The sequence below is a fragment of the Leptosomus discolor genome, chromosome 17 (genome assembly GCF_034619465.1).
Source record: "Leptosomus discolor isolate bLepDis1 chromosome 17, bLepDis1.hap2, whole genome shotgun sequence".
NCBI lineage: Eukaryota > Metazoa > Chordata > Aves > Leptosomiformes > Leptosomidae > Leptosomus > Leptosomus discolor.
In genome coordinates this window covers 15,871,776-15,888,495 of record NC_141407.1, presented here as the reverse complement: position 1 = coordinate 15,888,495, position 16,720 = coordinate 15,871,776, and the positions used below count along the sequence as shown (strand labels likewise).

The 16,720-nt window shown below is 43.9% G+C and overlaps 1 protein-coding gene across 1 annotated transcript in view; it reads left to right on the top strand.

The window, feature by feature from the left end:
- NKAIN4 (sodium/potassium transporting ATPase interacting 4) overlaps nt 1-16,720 on the top strand; it is a 50,731-nt gene that overhangs the window by 32,223 nt on the left and 1,788 nt on the right. Inside the window, exons 4-6 of the mRNA XM_086474662.1 lie at nt 2,927-3,124; nt 10,589-10,649; nt 13,785-13,869. Coding sequence (XP_086330788.1) covers nt 2,927-3,124; nt 10,589-10,649; nt 13,785-13,869 — 344 coding nt within the window. The remainder of the gene's footprint in view (nt 1-2,926; nt 3,125-10,588; nt 10,650-13,784; nt 13,870-16,720) is intronic.

Below are 16,720 nucleotides of genomic sequence, written 5' to 3'. Positions count from 1 at the left end.
TCTGTGAACGTGAGGGCACCTGCAATCCCAGTGTGCAATCAGTATTCGTTTTATATCTGTGAGATGGATGGCTCGTGTGTGCAAGTCGAGGTGGTGCTTTTAGAATCCAAATGTGCTCAGTTTTTCCAATCTGTTCTTAACAGAAGTATAATTTTATTTTATTTTTTTTCCCCAGAGCTGGAGCAGGATTATAGGCAAAAAGCAGTGAGTGCTGGTTAGGACCTACTTTTCCTCCACCTGCCCACCTCCAGCCCAGCACCATTTCTGCTTTTTCAGGCTTAATTCACAAGCAAGTTCAGCTTCTGCAGCGAAGTTAAGCCAGAGCCAATTCTATAAGGACTGACAAAAGGGAGATTCAAGAAGGAAGGGAAGCAGTCTGTTTCTTTGCTTTGCCAAATACACATAGATGCCTCTGTAAGGAGTGGAGAAGGCACTGAAGGGGCTCTTTGCATCAGGGAGGCAGAAGGTTTGGGAAGGCACCATCTGTGAGCTGGGAGAGGGAAGCCCTGGGGACCGAGGTTGAGAGTAGATCCTGCGGTGCCCTGTGGAACAGCTTTGTTTCTGTGCTAATTGAGGGAAGCCCCAGGCAAAGAAACAGGAACTGAGACCTTTTTTTTCTTTTTTGAGAAAGATGATTCTTTCCTTCCCAAACCAAAGTAGCGAGTGGTTTGTGAGAGGGAGAAGAGCACAGCAGCTTGGAGGGCTGGCATCTCCAGGAGGAAAAGCTTCAGCTGAGGAAGATCCGTGTGTCTCGGAACACGCAAAGTTGGGAGAGAAAGAACAAGCTTTTCAGAAAAGATGCAATTTGGTGGATATGTGAGATGTTTGTGGGCCACTGAAGATCAACGCCCAGCAGAGGGAGCAAGCCAAAGACTCCTCTGCCAAAATTGTGAGAAGCTGGAAAACTGTCTCTAGAAATGTAGATAGCACAGCACCTTGCACTGTGTGCATTATCCTGTAGCTGCCAAGCTAATAATTATTACCCATAGCCTTTAAAATGCAGACAGCTCCCTTTAAACTCCCAACTGTTAATAGAGTTTTCCTTATTGTCTTTGCTATTCAGGCTGCTCTTGCACTGATGCCATACTTCATCTCTGTGCCCTCCTCCTTCTTCTGTAAAACATGTCCCATCTGTCGTGGTGATTATGTCAGGAGTTTGGCAGCTGTCTTCTCACTTAATTGTCCACATTTCTTAACATGTGCTTCCTGCAGCAGATTTTAGTAACCGCTCTGCAAACTGTTTTTGAGTACCTGTGGTGCAGTGGAGGGTACCTACACGATGTGCATAGAGGGGCGCTTGGTCTCTAGTCACAGGTTATCGGGCTGTCGTTCAACTTTTCTGCTCCTGTAACTCACGTTTGCCCCTAGATACAAACGTGGACACAGAAAAGTGTGTCTGCAGGACTACCTGGCTAGGCTCCCTGTATTGGCAGTGGAGACAAGTCCTCTCTCCAGAGGGTACTTCGGAGCAGGAGCCTGGATTAGCTGCTCTGAATCTGTTGTTCCCTCTTGACTCTACAGGGAGCTGAGGCAAAGGAGCTGCCACGTGAGGTTTCCCGTGTTAGGAAGTGTGAATACCCCAAGCTCTGACTGCTGCTGTTGTAGGAGCCACTTCTTTACTAAAGGCACTGTGTAGGACGCTGGCATGAGCAGTGTGGAGCAGTATATGGACAGATGCTAAAACTTCAGTAATGCTTCAGTGGGGTGTTATGTCCAGTACATATTTCTACCTTGTAGACACAGATTCTCTGATCTCTTTTATAATCTTATCTGTCAGAATAAAACTTCCAACACCTTTCCCTGTGTTGTGGTCAAAAGGGGTTGTTGATTCCACATCAAAATGACCCAAGAGGGCTGCTGGGGCATCCAGCACGTAGAGCTCATCTGTGAAGTAATGCAGATGATCTGTTCAGCCAAGTTTGAGTTTGTCTTTTACTCTCTGCAGGGAGGGCTTTGCCATGTCCTGTAAGCTCAAAATCCCAAAGCTCTCCTGGGTACTCCAGTGAGTACCACCCTTTCCTCAAGTATGAGAGAAGCATTGCCATTTTCAAATGAGCACCTGGTTGCACACCAAACTCCTGCACTACTTGTGTGGCGTTCCCCTGTGGTGAATGCAGGGTTTAAATTATTGAACTAGCAAAGAGGAGAAGAGCAAAACAAAAAGCCTCTCTCACAGTAGAGATAATAAGGAATTGCTGGGGAAGTGTTTGCAAGAAGCTGCAATCATCGCCCTGAGGTCGGCTCAGTTGGGTAATCTGACCTGAGGCTCGCTGTGTCAGGTCAACAGAAAACACAGAAGCGCCATATGTGAAGAGTGTGGAAGGAAATCGGACAGAAATGGTAAGGGAACTTGTTAGATGTGTTAAAAGCTAGGGACAGAGGAAGATCTGTTGGGTTTTGAAACTCACTTTAGGGTTACAAAGTTCATATTTCTCAGTTCTCGGTGTTGAGTTCCGTGCTGGGAAGACCATACCCATAGCACATGATGATGACAGGATGCTTAGTGCTGCCTTGTTTACCTTTTTCTTCTAGACTTACAAGGTTAATCTCCCAAACCCAAAACTTGAGGGGTTTTTCCTGGGTGCAGGAACCACTAACAAAGCGTCTTGGGTCTGCAGCCTAGAAACTAAATCCTTCTGATTTAGAAGCTGCTCAGTCCTGCATCTGAAGTGTGCTACGTGATGGTGAAATAGCTTTGTGGGAGTGCTGCAGGACTGCCTCTGAAACGGTTCCCACCACAGAAACCTGCCTGTGAAATACTTACAAGGAACATAAAGCCAATGTATTTTGAGCTGTGCTTTCATTTCTCGAGGGTGGGGATCTTAGAAACCTTAGGTTTTCCATTGGTTTTAATATGACCTCCATCTGACAGCATATCAGATGCTCTTACAGTAAATGGAGATCTCTTGGCAACTTTTCCCTTTAGGACAGTGAACTCTTGACATTCAACATCTCCCGGCACCAGTCATGGTGGAGTGAAAATGGTCCTGGCTGTGTGAGAAAGGAGGCTTCAATGTCTGGCATCAAAGGGCTGGATAGCCATTCCTACATCTCTGTGATAGGCTGTGCCCTGGAGTATCGGTACATCGAGGTCATGCACAGCTCCTTCCAGATCCTGATTGCGGTGAGTACATCGCTGAGAGTGCTGCGGGGTAGCAATTGTTGAGAAGATGCTGTTTGGGTTTATTTTTTTCCAGGCACAGAGACTGGCCCGTATTTTCCACCCTACTTTGTATCATCTGATTGCAAAAGTCTCTGTAAATGGTTCGTTTGTTTGTTCTCTCTGTTCTGTTCTGAAGAAGGATTTCTCTTATTCCACGTGACTTAGTGATGGGTGGTGGAGCACACATGCATGCTTGCTGTGAAGAAATAAAAGGGAGAAGATCCTTATCTCCAGAAAATGAAAGAAACTTTAAGGAAGCAGAAAGCAGCATATTTTATTTCTGCTGACACCTCAGATACATGCATTAGATGTTTTCATCAACTCTTTCCTCACTGGAGTCTTCCACAGGCCTTTTAAAGTACTCTGCAGTAATGCAATGTCCTTAAAGTTCACTGTCAATTCATTGTTTCTCAATTGTCTGTGAAATTAACTGAAACAAAATGTCCATTTTCCCCGTTAGTTCGTTTTTACACTTGTATTTTGGGGCTGCATTAGAGTTAGCAGCCTGCATCTTCCTAATCTGCTTTGGTTACTTACTGGTTAATGGCTTTAAGCACCAATGGACGTGGACTGGTGAAGCATTCACATTTCAGCTTTCAGTTTTGGCTTAAAGAAGGGTAACTTGCCCTGATTAAATGCTAAAGGATAACAAATAGAGAAATTCCAAGCTTCTGGAGTGCCAAGTACTTTTTTGCACGTTTTCGGTACAACTTTCCACTGTCTTGATCCTGCATTTCCTATTAGCTGGGATGATCTGTGTGACCCAGTGAACTGCAGGGAGGGGGGAAGACTCAGACCCCTTTCTTGCCATGTCACAAAAAAGAGGAAGACAGAGAAGCTCCTGTTTCCTGAGCTGGATGGACTCCCTGGCGTGTGTGCTGGCTGTTAATATTTGGTTTGTTCTCCTTCAGGGACAATGATCTGCATTAAACTGTCTGAGAGTTGCTTCAATGCCTGTGTGTGAGGCAAACCTACGTACCCAGAAGAATAGAGCCTGTTGTCTTTTAGAAAGGGCCGTTAGCTGGAACAGGATTGATGCTGCTGAGACGGTGCTGTTCCCGAGTTTGGTGAAACAACTGACAGGCTTTGAAGTCAGAACATCCCAGACTTTTAAAGTGCAGGAGTATGTCACTGTTAGCGTCCTTCCTAACGCCTGGGCTGGCACAAGCCCCCGTGCCCCAGGTTAGAAGTTCAGCCAACAAATGGTCCTGAGTTTGTTTGGAATAGGCTTTTGGTTTATGGCAGCTTTTTAATTTAGGCACACGGCCCTGAGCTAAGTGATCACACCGATATATAGGAGCCTGTGTCTCTGGGAGTGTTTCCTTCTTTGCTTCTCCCCAAAAGGGAGATAGGGAGACAGAGGAGGGAACTATAAGATAAAATAGCATTTAGGTAGAGTATTTTTTTTCTCCTTCTGAGGAGAGATTTAAGTTGCGGTGGATTTTTGAATCCTAAACTCTGGAAATGAGGCTAAAATACTGGTATGCAAAAAAGCCGTATGGGCTAAGCTATGCAGAGTGAAGTAAATTCCTGTTTGTCCTATAACAAAGGTAGAGTGTTGAAGCCCCAAGCCTGTGACTCCTGCCAGCTCTGAACTGCTCATATAATTTTGTCATGTAGTGAGACAAATAGAGCTTTTCCTCTCTGCTTTCCCGAGGTAAGGCAGAAAGCAAGCCTTTTCACTCTCATTCAGATCTTGCCTCAAAACAGCCAGCCAGTTCTCCCTTTTTAGTCTCTGAGGGTCAAACTCTTTGATCCCTGCCAGTATCTTTTTCTGTTCTCTTTATCTCATTTTAAGGCAGATTTTATTACAGGCTGCTGTCCTTCCCAGAGCGCCTGGCAGGTACTGTGCTGCAGACAGGCAGGGAGACCGGATCGATAGTGCAAAAAACATGACTGGGAACTTGAAGGCTCAAAGGATGCAGCAAGGGACGTGACCTAGTTCCCTCCTTGTCTGCCACACATTTGAGACTGAAATAGCCAGTTCCCTGTAAAGAAGGGCAAGGGACAAGCAAAATTGTGCTTTCTGTAGTTTTTTGCTTTGCTTAATAGTTTTTAGAAGCTGTAGGGTGGGGTGGGGGCTGTGTTTGGTGGGGTTTTCTTTAATTCCAGATATGGCGGCGTGAAATCCGTGTTCTTTAACTACGCAGTACCCAGCTGTGGACATTTTGGTTGTTTCCTGGCAATACCAGGAATTCCTTGAGGCTATTGAGGGGCTGTAGAGCATTGTATCGTGCACTTGGGGTAAGGCTCACCGAATTCGATCTTGCATGCCAAAGGAGAGGGAGAGCAAACCGGAACCCATATGGTGAGCACAGCCTTGGCTGTCCTCTTGACTCCTGCTGACTATATTATCCTGCTCCTGGCCACGCATTTGAAGATACATAAGGCCTCAGTCTGCTTTTGCTCAGAGCTTGTCTGTACTCCTTGAAGGCAAAAGCAACTCCTTTAATCTGGAACGCAATCAAACTTGGACATATCAGTCACCATGCATGACACAAGTAGCTGTAGGGCTCAGCACAAAAATCTTTCCCAATGCTTTAGCACAGAACACATTGGAGGAAAAAGCTCATTGTAACAATATCTTAAGGTCTACACCAACATAGAACTATCACTGTAAAACTAATCCTACTGACCCAATAAAGAAATGCAACAGCAACTAGTTTGCCAAGAAAAGAAATCTGCTTTGTTTTTATCTTAGCAAGGATTAATCTTGCATCTCCCCAACTTGCTAGCCAGCAAGGAGAGGAGTGATTTAACTAGTTCTGAAATACCTGGCATAGCTCTGGGCTGTCCATATGGTAGTTCTGGGCGTGGAGAGGGTTAGGTTTTTCCTGAGGCTCCATTGAATGGGATGGAAATTGGAAATGTCTTCCCAACTGAGAGAGCTCACTGCCTGCCTGTCTGCTGTTTTCACTCAGACTGACAGGCTGGAAGGTTCCCAGGAAGGCGGCAATGCAGGCCTTGACAGCAGATGTTATGTGAGAAGCAACGCACAAGAGATGCTTTGCTCTTGGCAGGAGCTAGATTTTCAGTGGTCGTAATTGCATCCAAAGAGTAAAGAAGGTCAAGGAATCAAAGGATTTTGATGGCCTCTTTTTGGCTATCTGGTCACAACAGCTCTTTCACAAGCTGGCTTTTGGCTTTCTTGTAGCAGAGACCTCTTCATTTTCCCCCTCTTGCACTGATGAGAGCATACACACTTCATCAGCTCTGATTAGCAGTGAAACCTAGACTACATCTGCCCTGAAGGAGGAGACTGCACATATTTGTGGCGGAAAAAACAATGGTGAGTTTTTCTATTGAGACAAGAGTTGACGAGGCCAGAATCTTCACCAGGCCAGATGCAGACTAGAGCTAAGATCTTACACAAGCCTCCCCATCCTTTACATATTTTGCACTCTCACAGCCAGCTGGTCCCTTTCTGTACATCTCGCTGTAATTCAGTCTTTCTGGCTCCAGCACTTTAGTTCAACGCTGCTGTTTCACGAACGCTTTTCAACTCGCTATTAACAGTTAACTTCAGATGACTGAGGGGCGGAGGGATGTACAGACTTACGTCTTCCTCATTCCCTTTGGGCACTCTTGTCTCTTCTTGTCTTTCCTGCTCTGTTCATTTGCTTGCAGAATGCTTGGGACATCCCAGCTCCATGCTTTTTTGTTGGGCAGCCTGTGCATTCCCAGGCTGTCTGACAGGCTGACTGAACACACCTGCCTACAACATGTGTTCCTAATAAAAAGCTTAATCGGATACTTCTGCAGCCTGGAGGAAGCTGGTACTGAACACGCAGAACAAGTGGAGAAACAGCAGCAGAGGCTAAAGCCCAAGAACATTCTTTGGGGAATCAGAGCAATAGCTTAGTGTCATTTTACATCACTGACATTTCCCCTACTCTTCCACCTCCCCTACATAATTTGTGAAGATGTAAGAATTATTGCTATTTCCCTGGGATAGTAGAGCGTATTGAAATCAGCAACAGAGATGGCACTTTGAGTAAGACAGAAATTACTTCCACATTCTTGCCCTCTGTGAAGCTTTCTGTGCTGTGTTAATTGCTGGTGATGGTTGGGGGCTTGATACATCTTCATCAAGGATGCAGTCAGATGGGAACCGTTGGTGTCTCTCGGAGACCTCTTCATTCATAATTCATGCAGAAGGTGAGACACGGGGAGTCCCTGAAGTTCATTTTGTCCCGGAGGTGATATATTTAATTACAGTTTAGGTCAGCTCATATAAAAATGCAATTCATGTTTATGTGGTATGTCTCTTGCCACTGAAACTCTCCTGTTCTGGCCAGGCCACAAGACTAGCAAAACTTCTTTGAATACAAAGTGCTGTTAAATAAACAATTTTTTATTGATGAAACTCATGTAAAGAAGGAATGGATTATGAAGTCAATAAATGTAAATCTTAAACACTAAGAAGGTAATTTTGAAATGAAGCCAGGAGACAGAAGAAATAAAAAAGAAAACCCTCCACTGCAATGGAGCTGGAATTAGAGATTTAGGGAAGTTCCCTTAGTTCACTAGCTTTTGGTTGGTTTGTTTGTTTTTCTGAATGCAAAAGGTCACCTTAGTCACAACAGGAAAAACATACGAGGTGAGAGGAATGATGGTTGAGGATTATGAGGCATTAATTTCTGTGCAAAACAAATTTCCCAAGTCAATCTTACTGCTTGCTTGGTGCTTCTGAACCATGAACAATTTTCAGAGGTTTAACAGGTTCCCCGTGACAGTCTAGCTGATAATCGTTCGTGCACTCTGCCCATAAGCTGGGCAGGTAAGTGATTTTCATCATTAATACCATCAGGAGTTCCCTGACACAGTTATCACATAAGGTTTGTGTGTACATGTTATAGAGTATAATAACAGTGAATGGATTTAGAGCTGCCACTTTGCATGGCTGTTAACCCCCAAGTCCCTACTCTGAGGCACGATGGAAAATCTGGGGAAAGAAAAAACCTTCCTAGAGTTCCCTTGGAATCACATTCAAGACGCATCTTTCCTGCTTGGATATTTGCGTGCGTGTAAATTGCATGATATGACCTTATATCCTGTAAAACATAAAAGGCTGGATCTTCAACGTATAAAAGTACTAGAGCAAGTACAAAGACTGTGTGTGACCACGCTCCTAACTTGATCCTCGGGCGAGCGCCAACGCGCTTACGTTGGAGACCAGTGCGTGCAGGCGGGCGGGCGGACATCTCCCGGCGTGCTGCGACGGCTTCAAGCTGAAGCGCCCTGGTTTTCCCAAGAGCACCCGTAGGCGTTGAGGCCGTGGGCTCCCACAGCCCCGCTGCTGGGCGCTAATTGCTGACGTCGCAGTCAAGCCTGCTCATGACGCAAGCAACGAGCAGAGGCCCCCGGGGGCTGCGTCAGCACCACGGCCGGTTCTGGGGCCGCTGCCCTCCCACCCGGCCACCCAACCTGTCCCCAGCCTGTCCCCAACCTGCCCCCAGCTTCAGAAAGAAAAAAAACCACCCTGGCTTTTCCGTTAGCACAGTACAAGCAATAGAAGAGAAGAAAAATCTGGGATTGTCCTGATTTTTTTGTTTGGTTGGTTTTTGTCTGCCCCTAAAAAGCGATGGTTCTACTCAGAGGCAACTGCAGGTAAAATTAGATTGGCCATTGCGTGCGGCCTCACGGTTAGCATCACACCTGGAAGGATTTTTTAATATTTTTTGTCTGCATGAAGTCCGCTGTAGCTCAGACCAACGTAGTATTGAAGCAGCCCTGGTTTCAGAAATGCAGAGCAGGGGAATGAGTGAGTCCTTAGAGCTACCTGAGGTCCTGGGACATGCTTCCATACAGCTCACTCAAGAGCAAAGGGGAAAGCTGGCTTGTCTTTCAGACGATTATAGAAAATTGTAAAGGAAATACAAGGTCTAGTGATGCTACAAAAACGTCCCATTTCCTTCCAAGGAGGTGTGTTTTGTCAGGGAGAGCTGGAGAGATCACAAATGCCTTCTAACTCCCCAGTAGAAATCTCATTATCTTGCCTTTTGTTTTCTGGTGTGATGTATTTTTCTGTCATATTAAAAATGAATGGACTCTACTTTTCAAGCCCTACCATGCATCATTCTGTCTTCCCTTAGAGTGAGTCACTGTATGTTACAGTCTAACTCTTATTCAAAAGAATTGAGTTCACAGTGGAAAACAATTATGTCTCACAATAACTTTACTAATACAGTTACTGTCAACCAAGATCTCGCTAAGTGGGGCGTTATGTAAAGATGTAAAGTGAAGGATGGAGAGGATATTTGATTAACAGGAAGAAGGCAGAGCAAAACAAAGCCCTGATGGATCTAGAATGCTGAACTCCCATAGTACCAGAAGTTTGTTTCTCTATTCAGGCTGAGTAAGAAGTTGCTACTGAAACTGGAGGAGGCAGTTCAGATGCTTTAGAGCTTCTACAAACTACCGACTAAGGATGGACCCACCAGGCTACTTTAAATTGCTTTTTTTAATGTTCACTCTAGTTTTCTGCTCTAAAGACTGCTCTGAGCGATGGGTTGACATGAGGGCCACACCACGCCAGGATGGCTGTTATTTGAGAGGCGCCCTGTTGTTTTACTGCTCCTTCCCTGCTTCTATCTGGTTCCCAGGAGGTGGCAATTTACTGCTAACCTATGCAATTTGCAAATTAAGACTGCTGCTATCGTCCTGCCTATTTCTCACTGTGCTCTGGCCCATTTACTTCGCAGGCCCAATGTTTGATTAGTCCTCGCAGAAGTGTTTATTCTCCAAAGATAGAAAGAACCTTAGAAATTGTAGAGCTAGAGTAAGACTAGGATTTCTTTCCAATGAAAGATCTCCAAGCCTAAGTTACTAAAGATTTCAGCGTCTCTGAACATTGCTGCCAGTACATCACCATTTTTATCGTTAATTAAGTTTCTATCTCATCTGCATAAAAACTACTTTGGTAGTTCCTGCACCAAAGTAATTTCTCTTCCCTTGCATACCCCTTATGACGGGAATACAGAGCTGATGAATTCTTGGCCCTGGACTTCTGTTAATAAATCCTACCCCTGGATGTCTGTGTCTCTGTCCTGTCCGTAGCTGTCTGTCTAAAACGTTAAGCAAGACACTCTCCTGCACCCCCACTGCCTCTCACAGAGGGTGAACTTAGCACGGCAGTTTCAGTGCCAACAACCCCAGCCCAATCATTCTAGCAACAGCAGGCTGCTGCTCTGAAGGGGAGGACGGGTCTTGCAAGTTTTGAACTTTGAGTATGCTCCCAGCAGTGCCCTCCCTTAAAGCCTCCACCTGCACCCCCTGCCTTACAGCAAATACGACTTGGCTCCACCATTACAGTAATGCTGCCAAGCTGAGAGCAAATATTGGCTGTTGAAGTTGTGCCAAGTGGGTTTTGACCAGCCTCACAAGATTGATGCTAAAATGATTTTTTTTTCCTCTGTTTTCCAGCTGGTGGGCTTTGTCTACGCCTGTTATGTTGTTAGTGTTTTTACAGAAGAAGAAGACAGCTGTAAGTATCTATCGACAGATCCCTTGGCAAAGGTTCTATTAAATTTTATTTCTCTCTCAGATGTTTGTCTATCGGGTCTCAGTTGCCATCAGACTTCTTTCCATCTCTCCATCTATGTGATCTGGCACTACCTACCTTTCAAGGATCAGCTGGTTTTACCGTGAGGGGTTTTTCCCCTGTGTCACTGTGTTAGATGTGGTAATTCTGCTACGCTTTCAGCACAAAAAAGCTTGGTTTTGGCTTCTCACTCAGACTAAGCTTTAGAGAAACCGAGCAGCTGCTTCTGTTCTCGAGCTTATACAGGTTAAGAATAATGCTACTGAAATATTACCATTGTAATTAAGAGTACCTACAAGAAAGAATACAGCCCAGTACTCAAGTAGGCCACCTGCTGAGTATTGCATGCCACAAGCTGAGGATGAAGTAGAGCATGAGATTTCTTGCCAAGGACCAACCTGACCACTTAATTTAAAAGCAGAGGAAGTACTGTGTTTGAATTACAAGGAGGAGGAAGGAGCTGACTCATTTGTGTTTGGTATACAAATCTCTTAAGTGTCATGCACTCACTACGATGTGTTAGAGAAAAGCAAAGACTCAGAGGAATTACTTGGGTCTGTGGGGTCTATGCAGATACCCAAACCTGGTCCTGGATTACTTTGCCCTTCTAAAACTTCCTTTGAGACAAAAGAATGGATGCATAGGGTTCAAATAAATGTGAAGTCTGATTTCTTTGTTGGGTCTAGGCCAGTTTGCTCCAGGTAAGGATCTGATCCAAAGGCATTATATCCAAGTACAACTTCTTTAAGACTTTAGGTTTGCACAAGTAGCTTTGTTGTTTCGAAGAGCAGCTGGCATGGATGTTGGCTGAAAAACAACAGCTTTGAACTGAATATTTGAAAGTATGTGAAGAATGTTGATTTCCTAGGAGAGAAATGAGATGCATTGCTTATCTGACTTGTCCTCATGTTTTCTGTTCCTTCCTGTGTGGCTGAATTCATCCTGCTGGCTCTATACATCCCTCCTTTAGAGCTTGGCAGTGCACTTAGCGAAGGTGCTACATTATAAGTAATATTTTTTGAATTATCCTATAGCTCTTCTATTAGCTAAATAACTTGAGTTTCAGGCCCCTTTTGAATATTGTAAAGTAATAACTTGACAGAGCTCATTTTTATGGTAGGGATCTGTTAGGAGAGGCAACCACATAGAAGGAAGAATTATCTAGAAACACAGAGCTGTTAATTTCAGGATGTGGTTTTGATTGGGTTTGGTTTTGGTTTTTTTGGGGTTTTTTTTTTTTTTTTTTTTTACACTAATTCCTTTTTCCTCCCAGTTTCCCAGCTTGGAGTTAAAATGCCAGCTTGAATAATTAACAATGACAAACCATCAATATTTCACACTCACGGTGATAGATCCTTTCAGCGACCCGAACAAATTTGAGCTGCGTTTTAATTTTCTCTTCCATTTGTGGTTTCCTTTAAATGTTGCTTTGATATGCAGCAAGAAGTAATTATAAGTGCTGCGGCACATTAATCAGGAAGCTCATGCTAACGTGATTTTCATGAGAAAACACAGCAGTAGGGATCTACTAATGCTGAATTGTGGGCAAGAATATTTTACATGTGCTAATTCACTGTAATCTATTGCAGCAATGAACCACAGTTAAGAATTTTTTAAGTGACTTGGATTTTGAGTGCTTCCATGGTCGGGTGCTCAGATGATAGCACTTCTGTTTGTTCAAGGTACTAGGCAGTTACTGAAAATTTCAATTCTTTAAGGATTCCTAATTTAGACATCCCACAACTGAGGTAATATAGTTAGTATCTGGGTTTTTTTAAACTGAAGACTGTCTTGATTTTAAAATACTCAAACATTTTCAAAATTGGCTGAGAAAAGGTCAAGTCTCACTGGAACTACTGGGAATTATCCCCCTATTAACTTAGAACCTCTATAGATTTCACCCATTAACTGACAGTTCTTCCAAAATCACAGTATCAGCACAAAGCTATCCATCAAGATGGAATTTGTGAGAATATATCCTCCTTGGGTTTCTAAATATATGTTAAGAGGAGGGGTTTTTTCACTTCCAATATATTTAGTAAACATTTTTTTCTATTGTGTTTTTTCACTAAAAAATAACAAAACTCTTTAGGTAACATTTAAAATAATAGTGCCACCTTCAGGAAGGAAAAATGAACAGGCGTTTATATAGTTAATGAGACTCTCCAGTTATTTTTAAATGGCATTTGGACAGGATGGCTTTCACAGTTTCAAACAAAACGCACTAACTTGGCACTGAAAAGCGCTCTAAGCTGGATCTATTTTAACGGTTTTTGCAAGGCCTGCTCAGTCAGTCACAAATCACACCGCATCACACCCCTACTGACCTGGCTCTGTTGGCCAGCTCAGGAATATAGACTTGGCCTCATTTCAGGGGAACTAAGAGAGACTTGGAAAATTCTCTGATGGTTGCTAAGGGAATTGTCACTTAAAACTCCCCTTGTTTAGATACACTGCCCTTACGTGAATACCGCAGAAGGGAGGCATTGTTCCTATTTGTATACAATTAAAAGAAATTGAGTTGGCAGAGGGGGCGTGAAAAATATCAGAGCTGAAGAGAATGAGGTATTTGCAGTTTTCCAAAGCTGCTGTTGTCTGTCTTGCAGGAAAGACAAGAAAATTTCTACTTCACTATATAACCTTCATGGGGGTTGCTGTGCTGCCAACTCCTCCGCTGGCATTCACTCACGAGCCATTCCCCAGCTTCCTTCCTTCAGCACATCGCTGAACGGCCGAAGCTGAAGCTCAGTTCTCATGTGAAGTCACAGCATGGTGGCAATATCCGAGGAGGCTGAGGGAGGGCCTCTTGTTTTGCTCAAGTTTTTTGTTAGCTCTGCTTTATATCTGCTAATAGCTGAATCTCCTTTTTGGCACACTTGCCCATCCCAGGAGATCCCGGAAAACAAGTCTGTACAGGCAGAAGATTTCCACTAGGCAATCCATACCTGAAAAAAATCATTTTTCTGTTCTCTCCCTTATTTTTGTGTTATGCCATGACATGCACCAACTTTTTCTTTCCTTTCCTTTCACCTTTCTGGCCATGTTTGTTTGTTTATTTGAGTTTTGATTTTTTTTCAGTTGATTTCATTGGTGGATTTGATCCATTTCCTCTCTACCATGTCAATGAAAAACCCACCAACCTTTTGTTCAAGCAGACATACCTGTAAGTATCAGCTCCTGTGCTAGGAGGCTATGCATGCCTCTTGGTTTGATGGCTCAAGGGTGCCACAGGTTTGGGTTTTTTCCTCCTTGCAGGTTGATTTCTCCAGCAGGCTTTTCAGGCATGGAAGGGATGAACAAACGGACACCAGGAGGGGTGAGACTGACTCTGCTCAGCCCCAGGTTGCCAGGGTGAAGCTGTACTTGGTTTATGGCAGTGCTGTTTGACAGGAAGCAGTGGGGACAGCTATAGGATGTGATTGTAAACAAACTACTGGCTGCCTTTTCCTTGAAGAAAGCAAAGAAAGGCCTTTCAGCAGCAAACAGTGCCCAAGCAGGTAAAGGTAGGAGCTGTGAGGAAGGAAGAGTCAGCCTCAGTGGATGCTGAGAGTAAGCCACAGCAACAGCAGAATAGGATTCTCTCTCTCAAGGTTACCTCGTGGTCAGGCAGAGCCTCAATGATCTTCACTGGGGTGAAATTTATGCAACATCTGGTTATTTAAGCTGTGTTTTAGCTCTGTGGACACACAGGCATAACTGAAGGCTGACCTATACCTCCATGCAATTTTGCTCACTGGCTTTTTGTCATCCTCCAATAATCCTCTCATGGTAGCACCACAAAATTTTACTGTCCTGGGGACAGGGTCTCCCTGTGTCTGCTTGTACTTCCAGGGAACCCGCAGGGTACAAAGCTAACACACCAGTGAATTAAATTAAACTGAGCATTAGATGGCTTGTAGGCAGGATGGCACAGGTTTGCTCCTAAGGTTTCTTTTTCTTCTGTTTTAAATTCTGTTGCCTACAAGAACAGAGGCTTCTATGTGTGGGGCAGCCCAAGAGTTCAGCTGAGAGCAGGGAGCAGAAAGGGGAGTTGTCCTCCGCAGCTCCTCTCATACCACTAGTAGAGATCCATTGTTGAATTCCAGCTTCTGTCCTTTGATAATCCCTTCCCGCTGTGGAAGGCACAAGATTGCACTTTCACGCTATCCACTTACAAGCTGGTTCTTAATGAGATTCCAAACATAAAGGCCAGTATTATCTGTTTAAAGCAGCCATAAGATCTGAATTTTTGATACTCTCTAAATCGAGCAGCAAGAAGGCAGTTCAACATGCAGACATTTTTTAAAACAGCTGCTGAGAGGGGTTGTTTTTTGGGAATAATGTTACCAGAGAGTCCTGCCAAAAAGAAGGATGCGAGGATGGGAGAGAAAAGCAGGGCTGAGGGAAGAAAAACTGCCGCGACATACAGTTGTAGATGTGTCCCTCTAATGTAGCATGGGCTTACCACCCACTTGATCACTGCAGCAAAAGACCAGGAGAACAAGTAATTTTTGCAAAGCAGTTAACTTCCCTGTAACTTTGGGGGTTCTATAGTGTTATTAGAAAGGATGCTACAGGAGATTAAATATTGATTTCCCTTTCTTTTTGTCACAGTGGGACAGAATTTTCCATAGTCTGCAGAAGCTGTGGAGCTGTAGGCAGCTCCCTGATTTACTAGCTTGATGCAGCAGTGTGCTGAAGAAACATCACACTTTTACAGTATGGGGTTCGGGCTGCTTTTTTCTTAAAAATGACAAATTCTGTTGTGAAAGAAGCTGTGTTTACAAATGGAGTTTTCTATATGGGGAGACTGTAATATGAACAGAAGCTAGCAATGTAAAACTTCCTTACAAGGGTCTCAGTAAGATGGTAAGCTACTGCTGAAGTACACAGATAATTTTGTTGTTCTTCAGGCCCATTCTTCAGACCATCACTTATCTATTGATAGCTTCTGCCAGCGCAGCATAATATTTCTTTCTGGCTAATAGGAGGTGAAAACAGCTGCAGAGCAGTAGATAAGGTGACCCTCTATAAATTTCACAGCAGCCACCAAATAGCAATTTTTGTTTATTTATTTCAGCCTAGCTCTTGCCTTTCTTCCACATGTATGAATGGGAGTGAGGAGGAATGGATACTTGATTCTCAGCTAATGATGCCGTGGAGTTTTGCAGTCTGGGCTACTGACTGCCAGATGCCCTTGTCCTGCTGTGAAAATCATTTCACGATGACTGAAGGCATTTTCTTTTTTTTATATTCTGTTCAAGTAGATGCAAAAGAACAAATATATCCAACTTCTTTCAAGTTTAAATTTATAGAACAGCTAGGGGTCAGGAACACAGGCTTTCTGGTTTTAACTCCTTTTTGTTAAAAAAAACCCAAACAATGCTGAACAAACCCAAATCTATTCAACAGCTACTGACTTGGAGTTCACTGCAACCATGAACTTTCATTTGAGGACAGCATCACCCCACTGTCAGTAGTCAGCTGCTCTCCTGATAATGCACTTGCCCAGTTGGCACAACTCTCTAACAGGATCACTTTCCTTCATTCCCTAATGGAATTATCCTATTCACTCCAGTTTTATCTGTCCTTTTCCGATGAGATCACACTCCCCTTCTCTCAATGAGCCCTTTCCCTCGTCCTGGTTTGCATTTTTCCCTAGTTTCTCTTCTTCATCTCCCCAAATTTATGAATTCTCATAATCTGAAGGTCCCACAGAACAATGACATTGACCTAGACCGATGAGCATAGCTTAAGTCCAAGACCAACCCCCACAACCTCTGTAATAAGCCCACAGCCTATGAGTTAGATAGTTATCAGCTGCTAAATTCAGTACTCAAAATGTACACCCCATTTCTGGCCTTCAGCTTCCATCCACTGCGCTGAAAGACGTTCTTAAATACCTTTGCCTCCTACTAGGAGGAAAAAACATCTCCCCAAACTATTACTGATAATAGGTACTTCCAGACCACAATCCAGTTATCTCCCAGCTTGGTGATCTTTACTTCAGTTGCAAGTCTTGAGTTAGTGGAAAA